The sequence below is a fragment of the Heloderma suspectum genome, chromosome 7 (genome assembly GCF_057233095.1).
Source record: "Heloderma suspectum isolate Gila_16-S chromosome 7, 16-S_ref, whole genome shotgun sequence".
In the NCBI taxonomy this organism is placed as follows: Eukaryota; Metazoa; Chordata; class Lepidosauria; order Squamata; family Helodermatidae; genus Heloderma; species Heloderma suspectum.
The window spans coordinates 35,496,242-35,522,373 of record NC_139464.1 but is presented as its reverse complement, the minus strand read 5'-3'; the positions used below and the strand labels follow the sequence as shown (position 1 = coordinate 35,522,373).

The window sequence follows — 26,132 nt, the reverse complement described above, 5'->3', positions numbered from 1 at the left end:
AGGTCAGTTTACATTCCAATTCCAAAGAAGGGCAACGCCAAAGAGTGTTCAAACTACCGCACAATTGCGCTCATTTCACATGCCAGCAAGGTGATGCTCAAAATCCTACAAGCTAGGCTTCAGCAGTATGCGAATCGAGAACTACCAGAAGTACAAGCTGGGTTTAGAAGAGGCAGAGGAACTAGAGATCAAATCGCCAACATTCGCTGCATCATGGAGAAAGCAAGAGAATTCCAGAAAAACCTCTATTTCTGCTTCATTGACTACGCTAAAGCCTTTGATTGTGTGGATCACAACAAACTGTGGCAAATTCTGAAAGAGATGGGAGTACCAGACCACCTTACCTGTCTCCTGAGAAACCTGTACGAGGATCAAGAAGCAACAGTAAGAACCAGAGATGGAACAACCGATTGGTTCAAAATTGGGAAAGGAGTACGACAAGGCTGCATATTGTCACCCTGCTTATTTAACTTATATGCAGAGTACATCATGAGAAATGCCGGGTTGGATGAATCACAGGTCGGAATTAAGATTGCCGGGAGAATTATCAACAACCTCCGATATGCAGACGATACCACCCTAATGGCAGAAAGCGAAGAGGATCTCAAGAGCCTCTTGTTGAGGGTGAAAGAGGAGAGTGCAAAAGCTGGTTTGAAACTCAACATTAAAAAAACGAAGATCATGTCATCTGGCCCTATCACCTCCTGGCATATAGAAGGGGAAGAAATGGAAGCAGTGACAGATTTTACTTTCTTGGGCTCCAAGATCACCGCAGACGGTGACTGTAGCCATGAAATTAAAAGACGCTTTCTCCTTGGGAGGAAAGCTATGGGCAACCTAGACAGCATAGTAAGAAGCAGAGACATCACCTTGCCGACAAAGGTCCGTCTAATCAAAGCTATGGTTTTCCCAGTAGTAATGTATGGCTGTGAGAGCTGGACTATAAGGAAGGCTGAGCACCGAAGAATTGATGCTTTCGAACTGTGGTGCTGGAGAAGACTCTTACGAGTCCCCTGGACTGCAAGGAGGTCAAATCAGTCCATCCTAAAGGAAATCAACCCTGAGTGCTCATTGGAAGGACAGATAATGAAGCTGAAGCTCAAATATTTTGGCCACCTAATGCGAAGAGAAAACTCCCTGGAAAAGACCTTGATGCTGGGAAAGACTGAAGGCAAAAGGAGAAGGGGACGGCAGAGGATGAGATGGCTAGATAGCATCACGGATGCAATGAATATGAACTTGAGCACGCTCCGGGAGAGAGCGCAGGACAGGAAGGCCTGGCGTGCTATGGTCCATGGGGTCACGAAGAGTCGGACACGACTGAACGACTGAACAACAACAACAACAACAACCACAAGGCACAGTGATGGCCACCAATTTGGATGGCTTTAAAAGGGGGTTAGACAAACTCATGGAGGATAAAGCTATCAATGGCTACCAGTCCTGATGGCTATATGCTATCACCAATATCAGAGGCAGTGGGCCTATGTATACCAGTTGCTGGGAAACATGGGTGGGAGGGTGCTTTGCACTCATGTCCTCCTTGTGGGTTTCCTGTGGGCAGCTAGTCAGCCACTATGTGAACAGAATGTGGGACTAGATGGATCCTTGGTCTAATCCAGCATGGCCTGTCTGATGTTCTTATGTTCTTAAGTATGGAGGGCAACAAATGAGAGTGTGCTGTGTTCATACTGTGCCTAATCATTTCACAACGGACGCATTCACCATTGCATGCTCAAGCCAGAATGAACCATAGCAAGCCTCAGGCTTGCACACTCCCCCCAGCCCTCTGCTCCTGCCACACAGCTGGGGAAAAGAGTTTGGAAGGGTTTACTACTTGTGTCATCTGGCAGAACAAGTGGTGGTTAATGCTAGCTTAAGGTGGTTAATTCAATCAAGCCAGCTGCAAAGTGTGTTTTCTCCAGCTGGCTCGTTAAAATGAACCAGAGTCAGTGTTAGCCACCATTCCTGGGTCAGACGACATGAGAAGCTGTCGTTAAGTAAAAGCAGAGATGGATGCTCCCAAGTGCCTCCTCTCAGCCATGGGGGAAGGATAGGGGAGGGGGGGACCAGGCATGCCTGCAGCTTGCTGCAATTCTTGCACACTAAAGTATGGCTCAGCAGACCATGTGAGTGTATCCAATCTATAGCACTGAGCATGCAAGGGAATTTGGGAGAAGAGCTGTATAGCTTCACCCAATCTTCCACATGAACCTGCCCATTGCTTAATATACTATATTATATCAGTGGAGGCTGGTGGCTCCTATGCGAAGAAAGGGCAACTATAATAATCAAGGGACTGGAGCATCTCCCTATGAGGGAAGGTTACAACACCTGGGATTGCTTTGCTTGGAAAAAAGGAGGGTAAGGAGAGACATGATAGAGGTGTACAACATTATGCATGGTGTGGAGGATGTGGAGACTTTTTTCTCCCTCTTTCAAAATACTAGAACCCAAAGAGGTCATCCCATAAAGCTGATTGGTGGGAGACTGGAAGGACTTCTTCACACAGCGCATAGCTAAACTATGGAATTCGCTACCACATCATGTAGTGTTGGCCACCAATTTTGATGGCTTTAAAAGGGAATTAGACAAATTCTTGGAGAAGGCCATCAGTGGCCTCTAGTCCTGATGGCTTGTGCTACCTCCAGTATCAGAGGCAGCATGCCTATATACACCACTTGCTGGGAACATGGGTGGGAGAGGTTGAAAGCTGGTTGAAAGGTTCTGAATTGAGAGCTGGTTGGCCACTATGTGAACAGAATGCTGGACTAGATGGATCCTTGGTCAGATCCAGTATGGCTCTTCTTATGTTCTTATGATGTCAGTGGGGTGGTGAATCTGCTCCAAGTTTCAGCCAGAAGCACTTAGAACTCTAAAGAGCTATCCAAGGGGCTTGGATCAGTCCTTTAGAGTTCTGACTGAAACCCAGAGCAGATTCACCACCTCACTGACATCGGAGCCACCAGCCTCCAATGTATGATATACTATACTTATGTACTATATACTATATAGCAGCCTTCCCCAACCTGGCGCTCTCCAGATGTGTAGTGCAACACAACTGGAGGGCACTGGGTTGGGGAAGGCTATATACAGTAAACTTGTATACTGTAACTATATACTATATTTACTATATAGTATCTATCTGTCTGTCTGTCTGTCTATAATCTCAGAAGCCCTTCTCTGGGTATCCTCACTATCACAGTTTAGGTTATTGGTGCCCAGGTATAAGGTCTTTTCTATTGTGGCTCCCTAACTATAGGATGCTCTCCCAAGGGATGCTAGCCTAGCACCCAACCTGAGTTTCAGGTACTAAACTAAGACCTTTTTTAAGCTGCGTACTGTGTAATCAACAGTACTATTGTTGACTCTTTGTTGTTGTTGTTCAGTCGTTCAGTCGTGTCCGACTCTTCGTGACCCCATGGACCATAGCACGCCAGGCCTTCCTGTCCTGCGCTCTCTCCCAGAGTGTGCTCAAGTTCATATTCATTGCATCCGTGATGCTATCTAGCCATCTCATCCTCTGTCGTCCCCTTCTCCTTTTGCCTTCAGTCTTTCCCAGCATCAGGGTCTTTTCCAGAGAGTTTTCTCTTCGCATTAGGTGGCCAAAATATTGGAGCTTCAGCTTCAGTATCTGTCCTTCCAATGAGCACTCAGGGTTGATTTCCTTTAGGACTGACTGATTTGACCTCCTTGCAGTCCAGGGGACTCGTAAGAGTCTTCTCCAGCACCACAGTTCGAAAGCATCAATTCTTCGGCGCTCAGCCTTCCTTATAGTCCAGCTCTCACAGCCATACATTACTACTGGGAAAACCATAGCTTTGATTAGACGGACCTTTGTCGGCAAGGTGATGTCTCTGCTTCTTACTATGCTGTCTAGGTTTGCCATAGCTTTCCTCCCAAGGAGCAAGCGTCTTTTAATTTCATGGCTACAGTCACCGTCTGCGGTGATCTTGGAGCCCAAGAAAGTAAAATCTGTCACTGCTTCCATTTCTTCCCCTTCTATATGCCAGGAAGTAATGGGGCCAGATGCCATGATCTTCGTTTTTTTATGTTGAGTTTCAAACCAGCTTTTGCACTCTCCTCTTTCACCCTGAACAAGAGGCTCTTGAGATCCTCTTCGCTTTCTGCCATTAGGGTGGTATTGTCTGCATATCGGAGGTTGTTGATAATTCTCCCGGCAATCTTAATTCCGACCTGTGATTCATCCAACCCGGCGTTTAGGGATGGCGGAGAATTTCTCCCCGAATCTTCGGGGGGCCGAGCGCCAACACATTTGGCCCCCCGAAATCAGCGGTTAAATTCTCTGCCCCCCGCCCCCCCCTGGGATGGGACTTACCTTTGGTGAATGTCCCTCCTGGCATCGGGTCCTGGCGGCGGTTTGTCGGCCTTTCGTCAGGGGCGGGGGCGGCAGCCAGTCTTCCGACCGACTGCTGCCGCCGCCATTACAAAGTGTAAAAAAAAAACAACAACCCCGTGATAGGCTACGTAACGATTAACGTAGCCTATCACGGCTACATTTCCAAAGTCGGCCGTGATAGGCTACGTAAATCGTTACGTAGCCTATCACGGGTGACTTTGAAAAAAAAAAGCGCGTACGCAAATGGCGGTGCCCATAGGGCGCCGCCATTTGCATTCCTTATTTGGTCCCGGTACTCTACGTAAAGATTACACCGTAGTCTATGTAAATCTTTACGTAGACTACTGGGACCAAATAAGGAATGCAAATGGCGGCGCCCATAGGCCGCCGCCATTTGCATACGCGCTTTTTTTTTCCCCAAGTCACCCGTGATAGGCTACGTAACGATTAACGTAGCCTATCACGGCTGACTTTGGAAATCTAGCCGTGATAGGCTATGTTAATCGTTACGTAGCCTATCACGGGGTTTCTGTTTGTTTGTCTTTACACTTTGTTTCGTGGCCGGGGAGACGGGGCGCTTCTCCCCGGCCTGAATTTCGGCCGGGCGAGGCGGGACGGGATGGCTCCCCCCCCTCGCCTGAACTTCGGGGGGAGAAGAGAAGTGCCTCCCCCCCACCATGAAGCACCCCTGCGAAAAGGTAAGTGACTTTCATACATCCCTACTCATGATGTACTCTGCATATAAGTTAAATAAGCAGGGTGACAATATGCAGCCTTGTCGTACTCCTTTCCCAATTTTGAACCACTCGGTTGTTCCATGTCTGGTTCTTACTGTTGCTTCTTGACCCTCGTAAAGGTTTCTCAGGGATGTATGAATTGAGTAAACTAACAAACACTCCATCTGTGTTTCCTGGATTTTGATTTTTTGTTGTTGTTATGCAGAAAAATATGTGAATAATTCCATAAGAGGGTTCGCAACAATTTACATAATTTATCTCAACACATTTATTTATTTATTTAAAATATTTCTTGGCCGCCTTTCAGGGCAGAGCCCTCCCAAGGTGGCTTACAACGATTTAGCATATTGTCCCTCATTCTATTCAACTTTTCCTCAGCAGAAACATGCAGTCAGGGCCAGAAATATTGGAACAAGGATAACTGTTTTGGCAGTTGGCCTCTGTACACCACCACATTGAAGTTGAAAGGGAACACACCCAGATGGGAGCGAAGTCAGGACTTTCAGCTGTAATTCAAGGGGTTTGACAAAAGTGGGGCACTAACCATTCAGGAAGGACAGCCAGTAGCATACACACACACCCATCGTCGGGGGCTCATAAGTAATGGAACAAACCAACATCAATTCAAACTTAAGGATCGCCTTTAATACCTGGATGAAAATCCTTTGCAATCAATGACTGCCTGAAGTCTGGAACCAAGGACATGACCAAATGCTGAGTTTCCTCCCTCGAGATGCTTTGCCAGGCCTTTACTGCAGCTGCCTTCAGCTGCTGCTTGTTTGTGGGTCTTTCTGCCTTCAGTCTTGTCTTCAGTAAGTGGAAAGCATGCTCTACTGGGCTGCGATCAGGTGACTGACTTGGCCATTGAAGAACATCCCACTTCTTTGCCTTGAGAAACTCTTGGGTAGGGATGGCGGAGAATTCCAGCATGGACTCCAGTGAGGCCGGATTCTAAAGAATCTGGCCCCCCAAAGTCCATGGCGGAACGGCCTCCCGCCACCCCGTGGAATCCCCCCAGGACAGACTTACCTGGTGGTGGCTCCACCAGCGGATTAAGCAGTGGCAGCGGCGGCAGCTCCGGCCGCTGCTGGGCTGCTGTGGCCGCAAATGGCGGCTGTCGTAGCGGCTGCCATTTGCGTCCCTACGCTAGCCCGTGATAGGTTACGTATATAATTATGTAGCCTATCATGGCTAAAGCGGGGACGCAAATGGCATAGGGGACGCCATTTGCATCCCTGCTTTAGCCGTGATAGGCTATGTAAATATTTACATAGCCTATAATGGGCAACCGTAGGGATGTAAATGGTGTCCGCACCAGCCCGGCAGCGGCTGGAGGCCCCTGGAGGCACCGGATCGCCTTCCCCCCCCCCCCAGTGGATGCCCCAACCAGAACCAGGTATGGGATTCGTACATCCCTACTCTTGGGTAGCTTTTGCTGTATGTTTTGGGTCATTAGCCATCTGCAATATAAAGCGGCGCCCTATCAGTTTGGCAGCATTCGGTTGAATCTCAGCAGAAAGCATAGACCTATACACTTCAGAATTCATCCTGCTGCTTTTATCAGCAGTCAGCTCATCAATAAACACCAGTGACTCACTTCCATTGGCGGCCATACATGCCCATGCCATAACACTGCCTCCACCATATTTGACAGATGATGTGGTATGCTTTGGATCATAAGCCGTTTCTTTCCTTCTCCATACTTTTATCTTCCCATCATTCTGGTACAAGTTAATCTTGGTTTCATCAGTCCAAAGAATCTTATTCCAGAACTGGGCAGGCTCTTTTAGGTGTTTGCTGGCAAAGGCTAATCTGGCCTGTCTGTTCTTGAGCGTTACCAGTGGTTTGCACCTTGTTGTGAAGCCTCTGTATTTATATTCATAAAGCAGTCTCTTGACTGTAGATGTTGACAATGACATGCCTACCTCCTCAAGAGCATTCTTGACCTGGCTAGATGTTGTGAAAGGGTTCCTCTTCACCATGAGCAGCATTCTGCGGTCATCCACTTTAGTTGTCTTCCGTGGTCTTCCAGGCCTTTTGCTGTTGCTGAGCTTGCCAGTTAATTCCTTCTTTTTCAGGATGTTCCAAACTGTTGTGTTGGCCACTCCCAATATTTTTGCTATCTCTGTGATGGGTTTATTTTGTTTCCTCAGCCTAATGATGGCCTCCTTCACTTGCATGGACACCTCTTTGGACCTCATGTTGGGAGTTCCAGTGAACAGCTACCAAATGCAAATGTAACACTCAGAACCACCTCCAGGCCTTTTATCTGCTTGATTGGTCATGGGGTACCCAGGAAACAGGCCACACTAGGCCATGCAGCTGCTTGTTAGCCATTCGTTCCATTACTTATGAGCCACCAGCGATGGGTGTGTGTGTATGCCACTGGCTGTACTTCCTGAATGGTTAGTCAAACCCCTTGAATTACAGCTGAAAGTCCTGACTTCGCTCCCATCTGGGTGTGTTTCCTTTCAACTTCAATGTGGTGGTGTACAGAGGCCAACTGCCAAACAGTTATCCTTGTTCCAATATTTCTGGCCCTGACTGTACGTATATTCCTACGGATAAATATGCATACATTTCAGGAAAGTATAAAAATGATCCAAAAGTCCATGGAGCCTGTGTGGACTGAAGAGGTCAGTCCGCAGCAAATTCCACTGGCCAGATTCTTAGAAATCCAAGCTGATTTCCATCCGTCTGAAATTTCTCCAGCATCCCTAGTTATTTGTCATTTTTACTGCTTGAGTATTGCTTTTAGTTTGTTGGAGGGGGTTTAGGTTGTCTTTTTAGATACAGTTGTAATGATTTCTGTTATCTACATGGACGTAAGCCCCCTTGAAATATAAATTGGAATATAATTTTGGTAGACAGAAAGATAGCCTAGAAGAAGACTGAATTAAAGCAGTACAAGCTTCCACTTCTAACAGAGGAGCTGAAATGGCATCATCAAGCTTGAGAGGACAAGGTAAGAGGCAGAGCTAGTGCCTTGCCTAAGATGAAGAGCTGGGTGTTTTGTGGTGCTTCCAACGGTCCTGACAAAAAAGAAAACTCTAACCTTGTGGGGCCAGGCGAAATTGCCTGACGCTGGGTATATTGGTGAAAGATCTGCCCTAGTGAGCTATTCTCATCATATCTGTATCATGCGGCTGTTCCAAGGCACTCGAGGCAGTGTTCAAATCCCTACTTGGCTACAGACCTTTTCTGTTCCAGTGGCTGATTGTAGCAAGACTCCCATTGCCACATTTTGCAGTGGAAATGCCAGACACTGATGCTTCCCCTTCCACATTTCTGTACTGTAACATGATCTTATGAAAACACAAGGCTGCCAGATAATGATCAGAGATTTGTCACACATCCAGCCAGGATGCTTTCATTTTTTGAATGGGACTCTTTGATGTAGCAAGTGCAGATCTTACCAGGTGGGGGATGCTTTCAAATGGCAGTCCTTCCTTGTGAAACAGGCAATCGGCTTTGCTATGTCAATAATGAACGCAAGAAACCAACCTGAGAGGTCTATATAGACAAGTGCATTGCTGAGTTTAAAGAGGGGGGGGATTAATGAATAAGAGAGGAACAGATAACGCTGTTTCCACAGAAATGATCTTTAATAGGAGATTATCCTGAGAGAAGTAAATATCTGACTATGAATTACCACCAGAGAAGATTCTCACTGACACATATTGGGTTTGTGGATCAAATTTAATACTGCCCAGAATAGGACTTTTTTCAGATTCTTTTTGAGGTTCACCTCATTCTGTTTTGCAAGGAGGGGGTCACAGATCTTCTGTTTTCCATCCCATTATTAAATACCTTAGGTCAGTCTTCTGCCAATCTGGCACCCTCCAGATATGCTGGACTACAATACCCATCATCCCTAGCCATCATCCTGTGGGGATTATGGGAGTTGTAGTCCAACACATCTGGAGGGTGCTAGGTTGGCAGAAGGCTGCATTAGGAACCTAGGAAGTTGTGCTATCAGTCAGACCATTGTCCATCTAGTTCCATGCTGTTTGCACCCCCCTCCTCCAATCTGATGCCCTCCAGAGATGTTTTGGACTTCAACTCCCATCAGCCCTAGCCAACATGATCAATAGTCAGGAATGCCGGAGCTTGCTGTCCAAAACATTGGAAGGGCAGCAAATTGACTGGCTGTGGCTCCCCAGGGCTTTAGACAGGAGTTTTTCCCAGTCCTACATGAAGGTACCAATGACTGAAACTTTTGGGGGCTTTTGCAGGCAACTCATATGCTCTACCACTGAGCTATGATCATTCCCTTATTACTACAGAGACAAAATGAAAACACAAAATAAACAACCTTTACACTTAGACCAATTAAAAGTTCCAAGCACCATGTAATAGCGGTCCTTGCCAATTAATCAACTTAAGTTGCAATCCAATGCATGTTCAGACAGAAAAATGGCTGGGGAATGTTGGGAGTTGTAGGACTTTTTTTTTTCTGTCTAAACATGCATAGGATTGTGCCCTTAGCTGCCAACATGAGAGTAGATCCCACTGAACTCAATGGGACTTACTTCTGAGTAGACAAGTATAGGAGTGCCTTATAAAAGTCTACTTTACTACTCTACTGATTAAGGGTGCAATCCTATGTGTGTTTAGACAGAAAAAAAGTCCTACAACTCCCAGCTATGCTGGCTGGGGAATGCTGGGAGTTTTAGGACATTTTTCTGTCTAAACATGCATAGGATTGCACCCTAAATCTCATAAAGTTAGCAGTCTACAAACTTGAGGACAGGGGGGTGTAATGTTTAAATGGTCCAATAATAAAAGCAGGCTGTTTTAGATATGAAATTACTTGAATAAAAAAGAAAAAGGAAATAATGCAGTTAATTCAACTATCTCCTAAGATTTTAAAAAGAATAGTTACTGTCTATACAATTACAGTGAAGGCAGTGATTACTGAAATGTAATAAAGGAGCTAATATAATTCTTAGATTAGCAAATTTATTGGAGTAAGATTTTAATAGGAGTCTAGCAGAAAGAGGCCATGAGAAGACTGATGAAGAGTTTAATTCAATCTAAATGGATATTAAAAATGAAGCTCAGCTAACAAAGGCCGGTTATTATCCCTACTTGATCTATTTGGTTTTGCTGAAAAACTCATATTGAAAAACTCTCCAACTAAAAAGTCAGAGTGGTGTGTATGGGAGACCACAAAGTAGTACCTCTCTCTCTCGCTCTCGCTCTCTCTCTCTCGCTCTCTCTGTCTCTCTCTCTCTCTCTCACACACACACACACACACACACACCACTGGCACAGACAGAGTTGCATCTCCATTAACTCCCATTAACCTCACAGTAATTATAGATGGAACAACACTTGCAGTTTTCCTGTACAGCTTTTGTAGGCTTTACTAAGTACGTATATCTTTAAAGGCTTTTGTAGGCTTTACTAAGTACATATATCTTTGAAGGCTTTGCTACATATCGTATAGCTTTTGTAGTCTTCGCTATATATTTGTGTTAACCATAACATATATCTTCAGTCTACATAGCATAAAAATGGTTCTGAAGTACATTCACAAAGTCATCTACATCAGTGAAAACATGTATGCTGAAATGGGCCATAGCAGAGTGGAAGGGTACAATACTGGCTCCAGATTTCCGAGGGCCCTTGGGCAAGACTCCCTCAGTGGACCCCTCCCTCAGTGAGTCTACCTTCTCTACGCCATTGTCACCAGCCGCTATTGCTCCTCATCCTCTTTCTCCTCATTGCTACCACTTGCTTGCTTGATAGGCAGAGAGCCAGTGACCAAACAGGCCGTGGCATCTACTGCTCCTCTTCCTTCTCACCACCATTGTAGTCTAGGCCGGAGCAGGAGGCAGGAAAACAAGCAGGTTGCAATGATTAAGGGGAGGGGCAAATCCCTGTGGCAATTGTCAGTTGGGTGTGGGACCTTGGCAGGTGCCCAGCTATGCCTGTCCTTGACGCCAGACCTGGAAGTACACATGCTTTGCACACAGACGGTCCCAAACACAATGTACAGTATCTGAAAAAGACAAAGATCTGTGGACAGGGAAAGATTTGGGCCAGAGATGCTGAGATGCCAGTCAGCATAGATCAACCTTGCCCAATCTAGTGCCCCTCCAGATCTTTTGGACTTCAACTTCCATCAGCCCCAGCCAGCATGGCCAAGGTTCAGAGATTATGGGAGTTGTAGTCCAAACCATCTGGTTGGGGAAGACTTGCATAGACAGTGCTGGGATAGATGAACCAACAGTTAAAAGACAAGTTCTTATGTAATGCTATCCTAAAGTTATTTATTTATCACATAAATAAATGTTATTTTCTCCTGCTCTTCTTCCACGGAGCTCAGGGCAGCACAAATAGTTCCCACTTCCTCACATCTTATCATTAGAACAACCCTGTGAAGTAGGTTAGGCAGAGAAAAAGACTGGCCCAAGATCAAGTTTGAACCCAGATCTCCCCCATCCTAGTCCAACACTAACCACTACACCATACTGCCTCTCCAGTCATGGTAAACAGAAGCAAATTCCATGAGCATGCACACACACGGATGAATTCTAACTTACTATTCAGTCCCATTTATTTAATTCTAAGCCTTATTTGCTATTGCTTTTGAATTTTGGAAGTTTTCCTCTATTATCAAGTCTCCACCTCATACCATTTTTGCAATGCTAGTGAGTTTTAATGTGTTAAAGTACATTTTATCTTCCCTTTTTAGCAATTTTTGCTAGTGTCCCTATGAAGTGTGAATATATCATGCCAAAGGAAGAAAAAAAAACCCTTCACACAAAGCTTATGCAGTCAAAGACAGCGATAGCAGCGTTTCACTAGCATCCACAATTTAGCACTTAATGCCTATTCGGTTTGTAAAATGAGCTTCGAGATAACAAGATGGCTCCGTTCAAGGAAACTGGCCGACTTTGACCCCCAAGGCAGATCAGATTTGGCGCTCAACCCTGAGTTTCTACACCTCTGTAATAGGCACTCACAATCCATAGTGCCTTTCTTCCACCCTGGCACCAGTTGCTGAATAAGGCCTCTTTATATAGCCTAATAAACATAACATTAAAGTCTAATTTAAAACAGTTGCTAAAAGGGGAAGAAGAAGGGGATGATTTTATGTATGAACCAGGAAATCAAATTCACAAAAGCTCCTGCATCATCACCATCATCATCACACTTAGTTTGAACCATGTCTGGAAAGGAGAATCCAGGGATGTCTCCCTGCTAGCAACTGATTGATTGTTTGCATCCTGATCCTGATTGAGCATGTACAGGAAATGTCCCACTGCATTCAATGGGAGTTATTACCAAGTAAAGGTGCAAAGCATTAGACACAGTGGCAGGACATCCAAATAGATGGTGGTATTTGAGTGCCGAAGCCCCTCATGATCAGGTTCTAGGAGCAAGTCTTTTATTGGGCCAGGATCTATACTCATTTAGGTACTTTAAAAATAGGACGTTTGTAGGAGATAATTTTAAAACACATGCATCCTTCTGAGCAACAGGCAGCAGAAATATAGGCAACGTGCTCGCAGAGTACCAGCATGGGATTAATATGTATGCTGGTGCCAGTCAGGTTGTCAAAGCTGCTGCCGCAAGGCAGGTAAACAGAAAGCATCATGCAGACATACGGCGCTCTGTTTTTTTCTTAATCACACTGGTCATATAAATGGGGGGAAATCAGAGCTCTTCCTTTCACTGGGGCTATGGTGTAACTTAATTACTTGTCATCAAAGATCCTTGAAATCCTTAAAGGAAGGTGTTAGATGAGTAGACAGGTCTGTTAATGCTGTTTGTAAACCCACTGATGTTTTGCTAATGAGATTCTCTTTCATTATATTATAAGGTGGGTAAGAGGATGCTGATCATGCTGTTCAGAATGCTAATGAGTTGTACTGGAAAGGCATCCGTGGAAGTAAATATTATAAGAAAACAAACTTTAAAATGATTTGAGAGAAAACCATCTCCTATGCTGTTATGTTCAATGGAGAAATATTTAAGAAATGTGCCTGGATGAAAGTAAGTGTGTGTGCATGCATGCGTGTGAGAGAGAGAGCGCATATTGACAGATTGCTCTACCACTGAGCTACAGAGAATCTGCTTGCTTTGCATGCGGGAAGTACCTGGTTCAGTTCCTGCATTTTGGATTAAAAGGATCAGGTACCAAGTGACAGGAAACACTGCTGCCACTCAGAGCAGACAATACTGGGATGGATGGACAAATAGTCTGAGTCAGTGGGTTCCATCTCTGGCTTGTCAGGGGAAAGAGAAGCCAGAATTCCAGGTTTGGATGTCACAATAAACAACCCAGGGATGCTTTGTCCCTAGGCTGTTTAGCTGTTTCCGCTGATAGGAGGAGCCAAGCGGAAGAGCTCGAGCCATGGTGGCAAGCATGTGGGCTCATTCATGACAACCCAGGGATCAAACAAACCCTGGGTTGTCAATGCGTACAAATTGGTCCAGTATAAGGCACTTTTTTCCGCCATAATTTTTTTTTAGTTTGAAAAAAATGTTTTTAAAAATGAAGGCAACAAGGGACATACATAAGAATATAACAAGATCACTAAAGAAATAAAGGAATTCATTAATGATGATGCTTAGTCTATCACCAGTATGTTTGTGCAGCAGCTAGAGCAGGAGTTCCCAGCCTTTTGGGACCCGTGGGCAAATTTGGGAATTTGAGAAACTGTTGCAGGCAGCACCACAACATGACTCCCACAGTGGATGTGGCTAGTCACATAATGGCTGCCATGGGGGCCCGGCTAGTCAAAAGTGAGCTAAAGAGGTGGGGCGGGGAGAGAAAAAGCAAAGCTAGAGGCTAGAAAGGGAGAGAAAGAAGACTGCCCTAACATCTTCCAAGGTTTTTCTTTATATATATATATATATATATATATATATATATATATATATAAAGGGGACAGGGAGGGGAGAGCTTTGTGGGTGCCATTGGAGGAGCCTGCAAGTGCCAAGGCACCCATGGGTGCCGTGTTGGGGACTTATGAGCTAAACAGCCTAAAGGGAGGCTCCCTATCTAACGGAAGAATGAAAATGCAAGTCACATAGTATATAGAAGGGGTGAGTACATATAAGCAGTGAAGGCTGGTGGCTCCAATGTCAGTGGGGCTGTGCATCCGCTCCGGGTTTCAGCCAGAACCAGTGAGAAGTCTAAAGGAGCTATCCAAGGTGCCACCAGCCTCCACTGCATATAAGGAGCTTTCCTATGTTCTTTTCAGAGCGGTATGTGGCGGTCTGCAGTAGCTCGCATCCAGCGGTTTCAGGCTGTAGCTTCACCTGCCCTGTTGGGGTACTTCCTCCTGCACCTTCTTAAAAGGCACGTCACATAATAGCGACCGCCCAACAGGACATCGCACACTCGCTGCACCACACCCAAGCAGGAGGTTTCAACACTTGCAGAAATGGCCAAACCATGTGACCACAGAAGCTTCGCCCTTCTGTTCTGTCCCTTTCTGTCCCTCCATCTCTCAGGCTGTCAAGAGAGCTCATTGATCTTCTGCAGCAGATCCTTTTCTAGCAGCAAGTCTGCCTCATTCAATCTCCTCTAGTGCTTATCGCAGCACAGTCCTGGCAAAGGATGCCTATCCCACCATCTTCCTAACGCTCTAAAGGGAACAGTGAAAGTGATTGTGCAAAGGTTTTTGGCTCCATGCTGGCCTGACGCGGCACGATTGCACCCTGGACGGCTGCCCACGCAAGTGGGAGGGGCAGCCATCTCGGAGCCCCAATTTTTCATGTGCCTGACCTTGTCTAAGAAGAAGACCAAATCGAGCTCGGTCTTTTCCTCCCTCCCTGCAGCTGAGCCAGTGAAGCCTGCTGTAAATTGTCTGGTTTTTAGAATCAGAACAGATATGAAGATAAGAGCTGTGCAGACAGCTCTGGGGGCTGTGCCGCTGCTGCTGAGCCAGTCAGATGCTGTCGTTCCAGAAAGAACATCTGTTTCAAACTACCAGGACTCAAACGTTTCACACCCGTCGCCAACAAACTGCAGCTCTTGCACATGGGTGCACAACCTCGGCCCATCGGCCAAATCTGGCCCATATGAGATCCCCATTTGGCCTTCTGGCATTCTGACACTTCTCCTGAGCCCAACCCTCTCCCCCAGGCCCTTTGGTGGTTTCCTGGCTCTGGCTAGTTTTTCCCCCATTCTGAAAGGTTGAAATGCCTAACTAAAGCTTACTTACTGGGAGTAAGAGCTTTAAGATAAAACATGCTGGCATTTTGGCCCTGCCCCCTTTAGGGATGCTGGAGAAATCAGCCGCAGATTCAAATGAGGATGGATTCCAAAGAATCCAACCTCTGTAGTCCACAGCGGACTGGCCACACTCACCTCTGCATCCGCAAGAGTTCCCGCGGGGCGGCTCTCCAGCTTTTGAAAAGACAGCTGCAATTTACATAAAAGCAAGTGTTCAATTTCAGTTTCAATTTTATTGCATTGACAACCAGTCATTTGCAAAACAGTGAACCAGTCTATAAAGCTAAAACATCTCTGACTAAAATACAGCCACTGGTTACATCCAGAAAAACAACAATCCTTAACATTTAATATTTAAAACCTAAGGCCAAATCATCTTTGCTTGTCTTACATTGAACTAAACAAAATTTGGGGGGTTGAATTCAATGCCCCTTGTCCCATTTTCAGAGCAGAATTAATATATTTCGCCTTTCTAAAAGCCGCATAATAATCCAATGCATTTAATAACATAAGCACCTTATCCCTTGATGTTTCCAAGCTCTTCCTCTTCAGGAGTGGAAAAATATAGACTTTGAGTCTCAAGACACTGTATTTCGCACACTCTAGAAGAAAGTGAATTCGATCTTCTACTGTCTTGCAACCAAACAGTCATGGCCAACACAGCCTGGGCACATTATGAAATCTATCCTCAACTTCCCTCAAGGGAATAAGGTTCAGTCGACATTTAGTCATAAGAATGGCAGCCTCCAATAGCCTATCGTGACTTTCAGAAAGCTGGAGAGCTGCTCTGCAAACTCCAGCAGACACGGGAGGGCTCCAGAAAAATCCATGGGGCCCCAAGCAGCTCAGATTTCCCCACAGTGGACACCCGCCAGAACAGACATTGGGTGGCTTGCCCATCCCTAGCCCCCCTTTTCCTTTGCTCCCCCACTGGATCGTAGCCATTGAGAGCTTCTCCAAAATGGAATTTGGCCCCTTGGGCTGAAAGAGGTTCAACTTCCCTACTCTATCAGATACAAACACAAAAGATTTGCTTTTTAATTGGACATCACATTGGGCTGGTTAATGTGCCTGTGTTTGGCACTACAGGAATCGGTCTTCTGCTCATGCACTCCTCCTTGCCTCATGGAGGGTGCAGGAGGGGGGAGCACACAAACACAGGGCTCGTTCACACAACACCAAACGCTGGCATGGTGCTGCATCTGAAATGAGCTATGCATGAACACTGCATTATGACTTTGCAATAATATACACATGCATTAGCTTAATTCTTAAAAGAAAGATTTTAAGCAATCACTCCGCGTCAGAAGACGTGCACACACTGGTTGGTTAAAAGCAGAGATGGGACCATCATTCTATTTACAATCTGAGTCACTTTTGCATGTGTTCGCCCATGAGTCAGTTCTATCCCATTTGCACCTTAATCTGCTTTTTAAAAAATCTGTGGGGAAAATGTACATTTAATACATATTTTAAAACACATTTTGATGTTTTTTGAGCCAAGAACTGCATCAGAACATTCAGGAAAGGCAAAAGCTAGTTGATAACAAAAGTTCCATTTGGCACATTAATCTAGGAGCTGTGGATCAAGTTATTCATTTATTATTTATTTATTTACACCATTTATATTCTGCTCCACATCTAAACAGATTCCGGAGAAGTGAACAATAAAAGATATAATGATAAAAAGGCAAAGGAAATAAAACACCATATTAAAAATTCTTATTTTAAAACAGAGTGCCAATAAAAAAAAACGTGGCTGGTCAATCAAGGAAGGTTTCCTGGAATGAAGCTGTTTTCAGGAGGCACTGACCTCCAGAGGCAGGGAGTTCCATAGTAAGGGGGCCACCACACTGAAAGTTCTTCTCTGGGTGGACTCCAATAGGGCCATAGGGCCATGCGAAACCACCAGAAGCACGCCTTCCCCAACTTTGTGCCTTCCAGATGTGTTGGACTGCAACTTCCATAATTCCCAGCCATTGGTCATGCTGTTCAGGAATTATGGGAGTTGCAGCCCAACACATCTGGAGGGCACCAGGTGGGAAAGGCCATAGTAATGTGTTGGAAGCTGCCAAGATTGAATTCCTCAAGCATCCCTAGCACACGTTACAGTATCTAATACTCATTATGCATTGTAGGAGCAAAACAGCAGGAATTAAAAGGGGCTCTTAGCAAATAAGATTGCACTGAATCAGGAAATGGAAATAAGGGTGGGAGATCACGATCAATGTTACATGCTTGTTCAAGAAAGTTCATGCTCACCTCTAAACATTCATGTGTGCACCATACGTTTGTGTATTTCATCCCACTACACCAGGAATGAGGAAAATGGGGCCTTCCAGATGTTGTTGGACTCCAACTCCCATAATCCCTCACCACTGGCTATGCTGGCTACGGCCGATGGGAGTTGCAGTCTGACAATATCTGGGGACTAGACATTCCCCAATCCTGCCCTATACATATAAGGAATCCAGCACATGGATTGTATGCTTGATGTATAGAAAGGGGCATGTGTGTGTGCACAAATACAAACACACACAGCCATTGTGATGTTACAAAACACATTTTTATTCAAGAAAGGTCCATGTATATATGAAGAAACATGTAACATTTGAGTGTCTGGCCCTAGTAAGAGGGAGATAGAGCCATTTAGGTCATTTGGTATTGTTGGTGGGGGTGGAAATGTTAAAAAAGAAACTTCAATATACTGTTCTGATCTATGGTAAGCAGTGATTTTCCTTTTCTCCATAACCTTTGAAGAAAGCATGTAATGGGATCTTGTCAGGAAAGAAAGTCCTAAAAATATATTTTTCACTGGATAACTCTACATCACAAATATAGCTGATCTGTGAAGGAAAACCAATGACGGTGCATAATTTCATGGCTGACTCATGTTTTACGTGGTTTCCAAGTTAGAGGGAAATGCACAGTATTTGTAGGTGAAGGTAAAAGAGAAGCTGCAATGTCCTTGGCCTTGATATGTAACAAGTTAATTATAAGACAAACACAATGAACATAAAACAATGGCTTTATTTATATTCTCCCACAGACCTCAGACGCACTTGCTGTACTGTGCCTATACCAGAGGGAAATCAGCATGCTGTGCAATTTCCTTTATATCAACTCCAGGGCATGACAATGGCACCTTTCACCTCAACTCTGGCCACTTCTGCCTCAAAAAGTAGCAGGAAAGGCAGGAACATCCCCACTTGGCACAGACACAGAAATATTTCTGGGACTTTTTTAATTGTTGTCTGATAATGACGTTTCCCTGAGGTTAGTTTCTCCATCTTTCAAATGACCATCTCCACAATCTGGGTATGGATTTATTGTATGGACAGTCAAAAAGACAACAACAAGCATCTCATGCAGCTGAACAAATTGCAAAATAACCACCTTGAGCACCATTTGTTTGGTGGAAAGGTAGGATATAAATCAAATAAATGAACAATCAAAATACAAGTTGGGGGGAGGGGGTTCCTGACATGAAAAGTGCCGTCTCTGTGAGAAAAAATAACATGGGAATCTGTCTTCTGGTTTAGTTTCTGAATCTAATTTCTATCTCCCAGGAATTCTCTAAGGAAGCCCAAAGTACCACTTTGTTTGTTAGGCAACGTTTACAAACAAAGAACCTTGATCAGGAAAAAGATAGTAGCCCTGATCCTAATGACGTTTTAAGGAATCCAGTAGACACTTCCATTGAGTGGGTTGAGTTATACCAGCTTTCCCCAACCCAGTAAACTCCAGATGTGTTGGAATACAATTACCATCACCCCCAGTCAGCACATGCAGAGCCGGCTTCCCGCTGCAGACCATCATCCTCCAATGCAATTAGGATCCAGCTTAGGGATGTACAGATGTTGTAAAATCCATTCCGTTTCCATTTCACTGATTATCAGGTGCCTTTTCTTCCATCGTCTGTTCATTGACAGAATCAGATGTATAATTTCCCAAATTTTTTGCAAGGGCAAATTTGCACAATGTGCAAATCCCTCCCAAAATGCGCACCTTTCCATACATATTTTCATGCCTTAGCCTTGGGGGGAAATGCACATTTTCAGCCATTGTTTTCTTTTTATTTTATGGATTTTTCACAACTAAATTTGCATAAAATTCAGGAAAGTAAAAGACAAGATTCTGCAAGTCTGCAGAATCCGTGCGACTCAGGAAAAGCCCGTCCGCTGTGGAATCCATGAGCTGAATTAATAGAAATCCAAAATCATTTGATTCCATTGCAGATTTCTCTGACATCTCTAGGCCAGGTGAAGGTGATGCAAAAGAGGCATAAGAGCTCAGATGCCTGTACAGGGCTAGTGATACACAGCTATTTGCACCCAATCTATAAAATGAGAAGTGACTTGCCTTACAGGAGCGTTACAAAGATGTGCATTTTTGCATATGACGACAACCCTATGCACACTTCGTTAGATGCACTTATTTTATGTCTCATTTTTACTTATTAACATAAATGCATAGGAACAGGTTGTAAAAGTGCTACATAAATGATATTATTATTATTATTATTATTATTATTATTATTGAAGGCATTCAACAAATAAAAGTCTGGCTTTGTAGCTTTCTGAACTTAACATATTTAACTCCTGTGAACCTTGACTGATTCATGCTGCAGAGAGTGTTGGAAACAGACCTATAGCCTAGTTTCTTGGCAGGGCTCTAAACACAGGCCTAAACAGGGTTTCTCCTGGTCCAAAGGAAAAGAGGGAGGAGAGAGTCTGATGAGTGAGTTATGTTTAAGAGGACAGTGTACAGTTACAACAAAAGGCCTAATGCCCAAGAGGCAGTTTTAATGTAAAACATTCAGGCAGATCGTACAGTAGCAGGCACTGAATGTCAAAACAGAAATACATTATTGCATAACTAAATCAATGAGGCCTGATGTGTTATGTCCATGGGACTATTCAGGCATGTGAATTTCCAAATTAGCAGAAGGGTTTGCAAGGCCAATGTTTAGTAAGCACCCCTTCTGTACATGCAGAGTAAACTAACACGTTTTTGTGTTTCAGTGACGGAACAAGACTCGCAAAACGTTCACCATTTGTGGGAATAAGAAAATGAAAGGCTTTGAGTGTTTGCTTGTCATGGTCAGATGAATTCATATACTTCCCTTTGACTTTTTTAAGAAGAGAGGAAGATATGCTTTTTAGCAACAAGTAAATGACCAAAGCAGTGATCCCAAGCCTACACAACAATTTTCCAACCAAGTGTGAAAGCAAATATAGTTATAACATGGAAACAGCTACACTGCCGTGGAATCTAACTCTATAGCAAACGCCCTGAGCTTTATTAGCCCATTTAAAAATAACTCACTTTTCACCTAAGCAGTTCCCAAGCTGACAAGAAGAAAATGGAGACTTGCAATACTATTGGAATGATTGCCAGCCAATATAAAAAAAGAGGTTGAGTTCTAGTTCTGAGTCTTCAAATCAATTTTTGCATGGTAGGGGAGTTCAGTTGACCCCACACACATTGAAAGAACATGTGAAGGATGCCCCCACTGACACACCTAGTGATCCCCGGGGCCATCTGTTCACACAGACTGTGTCCCGCACGAAGGGGGACCCTGGCATAATCAGGATCCCACCACATGTGTAATCCCTTCACATACCAGCCAAATGCCGGCGGGGGGGCTTAGCTGCTGTGAACATCAGCGACTAGGGTGAGGCTAGCTAGAAGAGTCTCATAACTCCCATCATGCATTTTTTCCATGTTGGGGGAAGAACACTTGGTGCTGTACAAAAGTGACGCAGCCCCCGCCCAGATGGGTTTACAAACTAGACAGAAAGCACCAGGGAACTTGAACCAGGATCTCTGGCAGGAGGGCCCAAGTGACTTCCTCCCTCTGCTTCTGGGGCAGCTCTGAGATACAGGAAGCTCCTTGTCCAATAGTTGCTGCACTGCAACTGCATCCAGATAATGTGCAGAGAGGGGCACTACACCTAGGGATGTGCGACACTGGGAATTCCCTTCCATTTAAGCCCAATGGGATTCCACAGTGTTTCCTTATCGGTAAGCGGCAATGGAATTTAGTGGATTCCCCCCCCCAAAAAAAAAAAAACCTGGAATTTTTTTTTGCACATTTTTTCCAGCTCTGACAATTTGCACAAATTGTGATTTGTGCAAATTGGATGGGGGGCTCTTTAAATTTGTGCAAATGAGGTCATGATTTTTTAAATATATTTTTTATTGTCAATCCTGTGCAGCTGCACTGGATCACAAGTCTGCCCGCCCGCAGAGGCATAGTCCCCTCTTGTAAACATCCTTGTCAGTTTCATCCTCTCCACACCCTTCTTCATTCAGCCCAGCAGAGCCATATTTTGCCCTTGTCAAAGAACTTGTCCATTTCATCCTCCACTTCGATGTTTCCAGTGTGAAAGGGGTGGCGAGCTGACAAGTACAGAATAGTGGGGTTTGCATGCAAGCCAGGCGTGAGCTAGCCAATCATAGTGGACCCCTTCCTTCCCAGGGGAGGGGGTCATTCTGGGCGAAGTTGGGGCGCCCAGCAGCCGGGGCACACACAGCAGCTGCCACCACTTTCGCTGGCCTTATGTCATTGTTCCTCCGTGCCTGACTCCTCAGTATGAACATGTTGCGAAGAGCAGCCATGCAAACACCTCTGCTGTATCACACCCTTTGGAACCTGACCATCTGCCTTCTCTTGACTATGTAGCTGCCTCTGGCCCCTCCAAGCTCTGTTTGCTGCTCTGGACCCTGCCTCTGGCCTGTTCCGGAATGCATTCTTGCTTCGGACACTTCCCCCAGGCTACTTGCTGACTGTATGCCCAAGTCAGTTCAATAAGCCATTAAAGGGCTGAATATCTTTCAGAACAGGAATCCTAAAAGATTCTCTCCAAGACTGCACAGTAAAGCTCCTTAACTGGAGCCTGGAGTCTGAGCATCGTCTTTCCATGGTCCAAGGATCTGTCTCCCTGGTGTGCCAAGATACCTTGTTCCGTGAGACACACTTGGTGTAAAAGGAGGTAAGGTGGTGGCAGATTGGACTCTGCCAAGGGGTGATCAGGACAGTTTGCTAAGAGTTGCATTTCCCAAATAATTAAACCCTGGGCCTTTGGGTTCTTCTTAACTCATGTCTATGAAAAACAGAGGAGTCGTTGCAAAAAACCTTAAGCTTGAAAAAAGTGTCATAGACTGGCCTACCTCACAGGGCAGGTAGCTGCTTTTTTTCACATATTTTTACAAATCATCTCCTCAATTGCTATCACGCTTAGAGCTCTAAATCAGGAGTGTTGAACCTCAGACTCACCAAATCCAGCCCACCTGGGTTCCAATCCAGCCTCCCAGGTTCCCCGAATGACCCCACCCCTTTCCTTGGCCACACCCCATTTTCCCCAACTGTCAGTCATTTAGTGGTTTACTGACATTTGCACATTTTCTTCCCTGTCCTAAAAGGGTGAAGTGCCTCTCCTCTCGCTTAGTTACTGGCAGGAAGAGCTTTAAGCTAAAATATGCTGGCATTCTGGGCCCTGCCTCTTTTGCCCCGTTCCATTTTGCCTTCATTCCCACTCACCCCTGAAATGCAGCTCCCAAGAGCTTCTCTGAAACTGAATTCATCCCTTGAGCTGAAAGAGCTGCTAACAGCATTCCCACCCTTTCTTCTCCATCCTACAGCAGCCATGTAAACAGTTCTCCTTGGAAACAAGTGACGACCTATACCGTATATAAGCTAGATGATTTGGTTTCCTTGTACGCAAACCCCGCGCCTTGGCTTCAAGGCAAAACATAATGAGAAGAAAAGGGTTGGAAGTCTGAAAGAACCACACTGGTAGTGGTAATGCTGTTGTCATTTTTTATAAGTCAGGGATGGGGAACGTGCGGCCCTCCAGAAGTTGTTGGACTACAACTCCCATCAGCCCTAGTCAATGGTGAGGGCTGATGGGAATTGCAACCAACAACATCTGGAGGGCCACATGTTCTCCATTCCTGTTATAAGCAGTGTTGATGCACTCAAGGGAAAAAAAGGTTCAGCTGTAGTATATGTCTGTTTTATGAAGCAGGGAAAAATTCCCTTTCCATAAATCACCCATTTCAATTTTTCTAAAAATGCTGTTTCAGCCTTGGTGGAAATAAATTTTTAATACCTGAACTCCTGTAACCCGACGGAGCACTTGTTAAATGCACTGTGCTCAGTCAACCTTATTTTGCTCTCTCATGAGTGAGGGTATGAGAAAATGGATGTGCACCAGCTAGGATCAGACAAGCCATCTGATCCCAGCTACAGGCCTTTGGTGAGCTGCCTGTCAAACCGTAAATCACCTGCCTGTGGAGGGAGGGGAAACACTCGGTTACTTGAAGGTGACTCTTCAGAACAGCAGTCAGTGAGCTGTGAATCAAATCTCCATTACATCACCAATTTCTGTATTTCAGGGGCTTTCTTCCTTTCTTGTAGCTGCGTTGGCCGATGTAGTCGTCTTTCGCGGTGAAACAATTCCCAGTTTTGTTGGAAGACTGCCAGTCTTCAAAGCAGGAATTTCCCCCAAAGATGCAGGCTGTCTCCATTCCCATTTCTTCACTCCTATTCTGCATTGATGGCATTCACTGTTATTGCCAAGCAGCCCAGCCCAACAGACCTATAAGGCCATAAGTCTTGCTCATAAAGTAAAGGAACAGTGCCAAGAATTCATCCTGCATCACATCAATTCCCCACATCTATCAGGGGAGTTGAACTATAGATCCACAGGCCAAATCCAGCCTAGCTGGGGTCCTCCAGATGGCTCAGCCCTCTTTCCCCCAGTGACAGTGGAGGCTGGTGGCTCTGATGTCAGTGGGGCGGTGAATCCAAAGGCAAATGAGTGGGGCCTAAGTACCAAAAATACCAGCACTTCCTGCCAGGAATGAAGCCGTAGGTGAGGCATTTAAACCGCCAAATGGTGAATCTGCTCCGGGTTTCAGTCTGAACCAGTCAGAACTTGAAAGGACTTATCCATGGTGCTGAACCCATTTTGGTGATTTCTCTGTCCATTTTTTTTGTCAGGAATGAATGAATCTGAGCGTGTGGAGAAGTCTGGATGCTCAGATTCGGAATCAGAATGTGAACAGCAAGAACAGGGGGAGACACCCTCCCTGTGAGCCCAGATACAGCGAGACTTTCTTCCCAAGACCTTCACACACAGATGGCCCAGCTTGAACTGCTCCCCCATTCCTCCACCATGAGAACTCAAGTTTCGGAGGAGGAGGAGGAGGGCGAAGGGCGTGACTTGAGGGATGCTAGGGTCCGTCGCAGAGTGAAATGGGAAAAGTTAGCAGCAGGGCTCAGATGGTCCACCAGGTGGGCCACTTGTGGGAGCCAACGTAGGAGGGAGCCACCCTAAGGGAAAGGCTTCCCTGAGAAGCAGATCTGCCTGAAAAGTTCTTGCCCAGACTGCTGGCAACTTCTCTAGCTTCCATTTCGTCTCCTCTATTGATATTTGAAGATGTGTGGATTAGCTGGTTCTTTGCAGTCTGAGAGTTTCCTAGAATCTGCATTTGTAAAGAAGCTAGTTATTAACTAATAAAGTAGTGTTCGCCTGAAGCTTTGTTTCCTGGAGTGAGTTCATTGCGAAGGGGGAGGACAAAGGAACATGACACCTCTTCTGCTCCAGTTTCTAGTCTGGACCTTACTCAGGAAGTCAAGCATTTATGCCCCATTCAAGGAAGGCAGAAGCACCTTAGATAGCTCCTTTAGAGTTCTGACTGGTTCTGACTGAAACAGAAGTGGTGGCTTAAATGCCTCACCTAAGGCTTCATTCCTGGCAGGAAGTGCTGATATTTTTTGTACTTAGGCCCCACCCATTTGCCTTTGGCCCTCCCCACCGAGAGCACCTTCAAAATTGAATTCAGCCCTTAGGATGAAAAGAAGTTCAACATACACAGTTAGAGGCGTGAAATTATCTTTTCACCACATATACATGATCACACCCTTCCATTCCGAGTTCATTAATCCAGTGGGGGGGAACCCTATAGGGCATTGTTGTGTACACTAGGGCTGTGAGAATCAGCAAAACTGGAGCTTGCCGAAGTTCTCCGAATTCCCTCTCAAAGCTCGTTCTGACTCGAGTCCATATCAGATTGCGAGCTGTGTTTTTTTGCTTTTCACATGAAAATCTGTGTGAATTGCCGTGTGTGTTTTTCCAAATGTATGCATCAATTGCGCACATTTTTTAAAATGTATGCATTTTGAAGTGTATGCATGCTGTCGAACAGACTATTTGTTTTGGTCCGCAAATCACATTGCAAGCTGGGAAATGCACGGTCTTCGCAGATAGAGCCCATGTTCAGTCCGGAAGGTGCAAGCTGGGTAAAATCCTGATCAAAAAGATATTGAAAGGGATTTCTCATACATCCCTAGTGTACATGCTGAAAGTGTCTTGATGTGGATTTAGCTGCCCGAAGTAGTTGTGATTCCGTGACGGCCAAACTAAGAGTTCGGTGGGAATGCCGAGCGTGGAGATGCGACTTGCCAAAGGCTACGAAGTGGCATGAAGTGGGTGCTAACTGTGGTGAAAAAGTGGGAAGGGGGAAGTGTTGCCCTTCTCTGCCCTAGCCACTTCCCCCTCCCCCAGCCAGGAGTCTAGATGGGAGTTTAACATTGCAGGGACTTGCTACTACAGGTAGGGAGCTGCAAGAGAAAGGCAGCAGATGCAGGGAGCTTATACACCTCCACACCCATCTGCCACTCCTCCACTGCAATTATGCCCTCCCTCCACCACCTTGTTTAGCACCAGCCCATTTTGCTAATGGAAGCAAACGGCAAGTTGGTGCCCCCTCCCCACCCCATGTATAGAAGCTGGCTGGACTGGCAGTTGATTCTTACTTCAACGCT

At 45.3% G+C, this 26,132-nt stretch overlaps 1 protein-coding gene across 4 annotated transcripts in view; it reads right to left on the bottom strand.

Moving 5' to 3' along the window:
• The window catches only part of CHST11 (carbohydrate sulfotransferase 11), a 311,449-nt gene that overhangs the window by 185,457 nt on the left and 99,860 nt on the right, over positions 1-26,132 (bottom strand). Inside the window, exon 2 of one of the 4 annotated variants that reach the window (XM_084809647.1) lies at positions 15,431-15,484. The exons of the other annotated variants lie outside the window; for them this stretch is intronic. Coding sequence (XP_084665773.1) covers positions 15,431-15,484 — 54 coding nt within the window. The remainder of the gene's footprint in view (positions 1-15,430; positions 15,485-26,132) is intronic. 4 annotated transcript variants of the gene reach the window in all.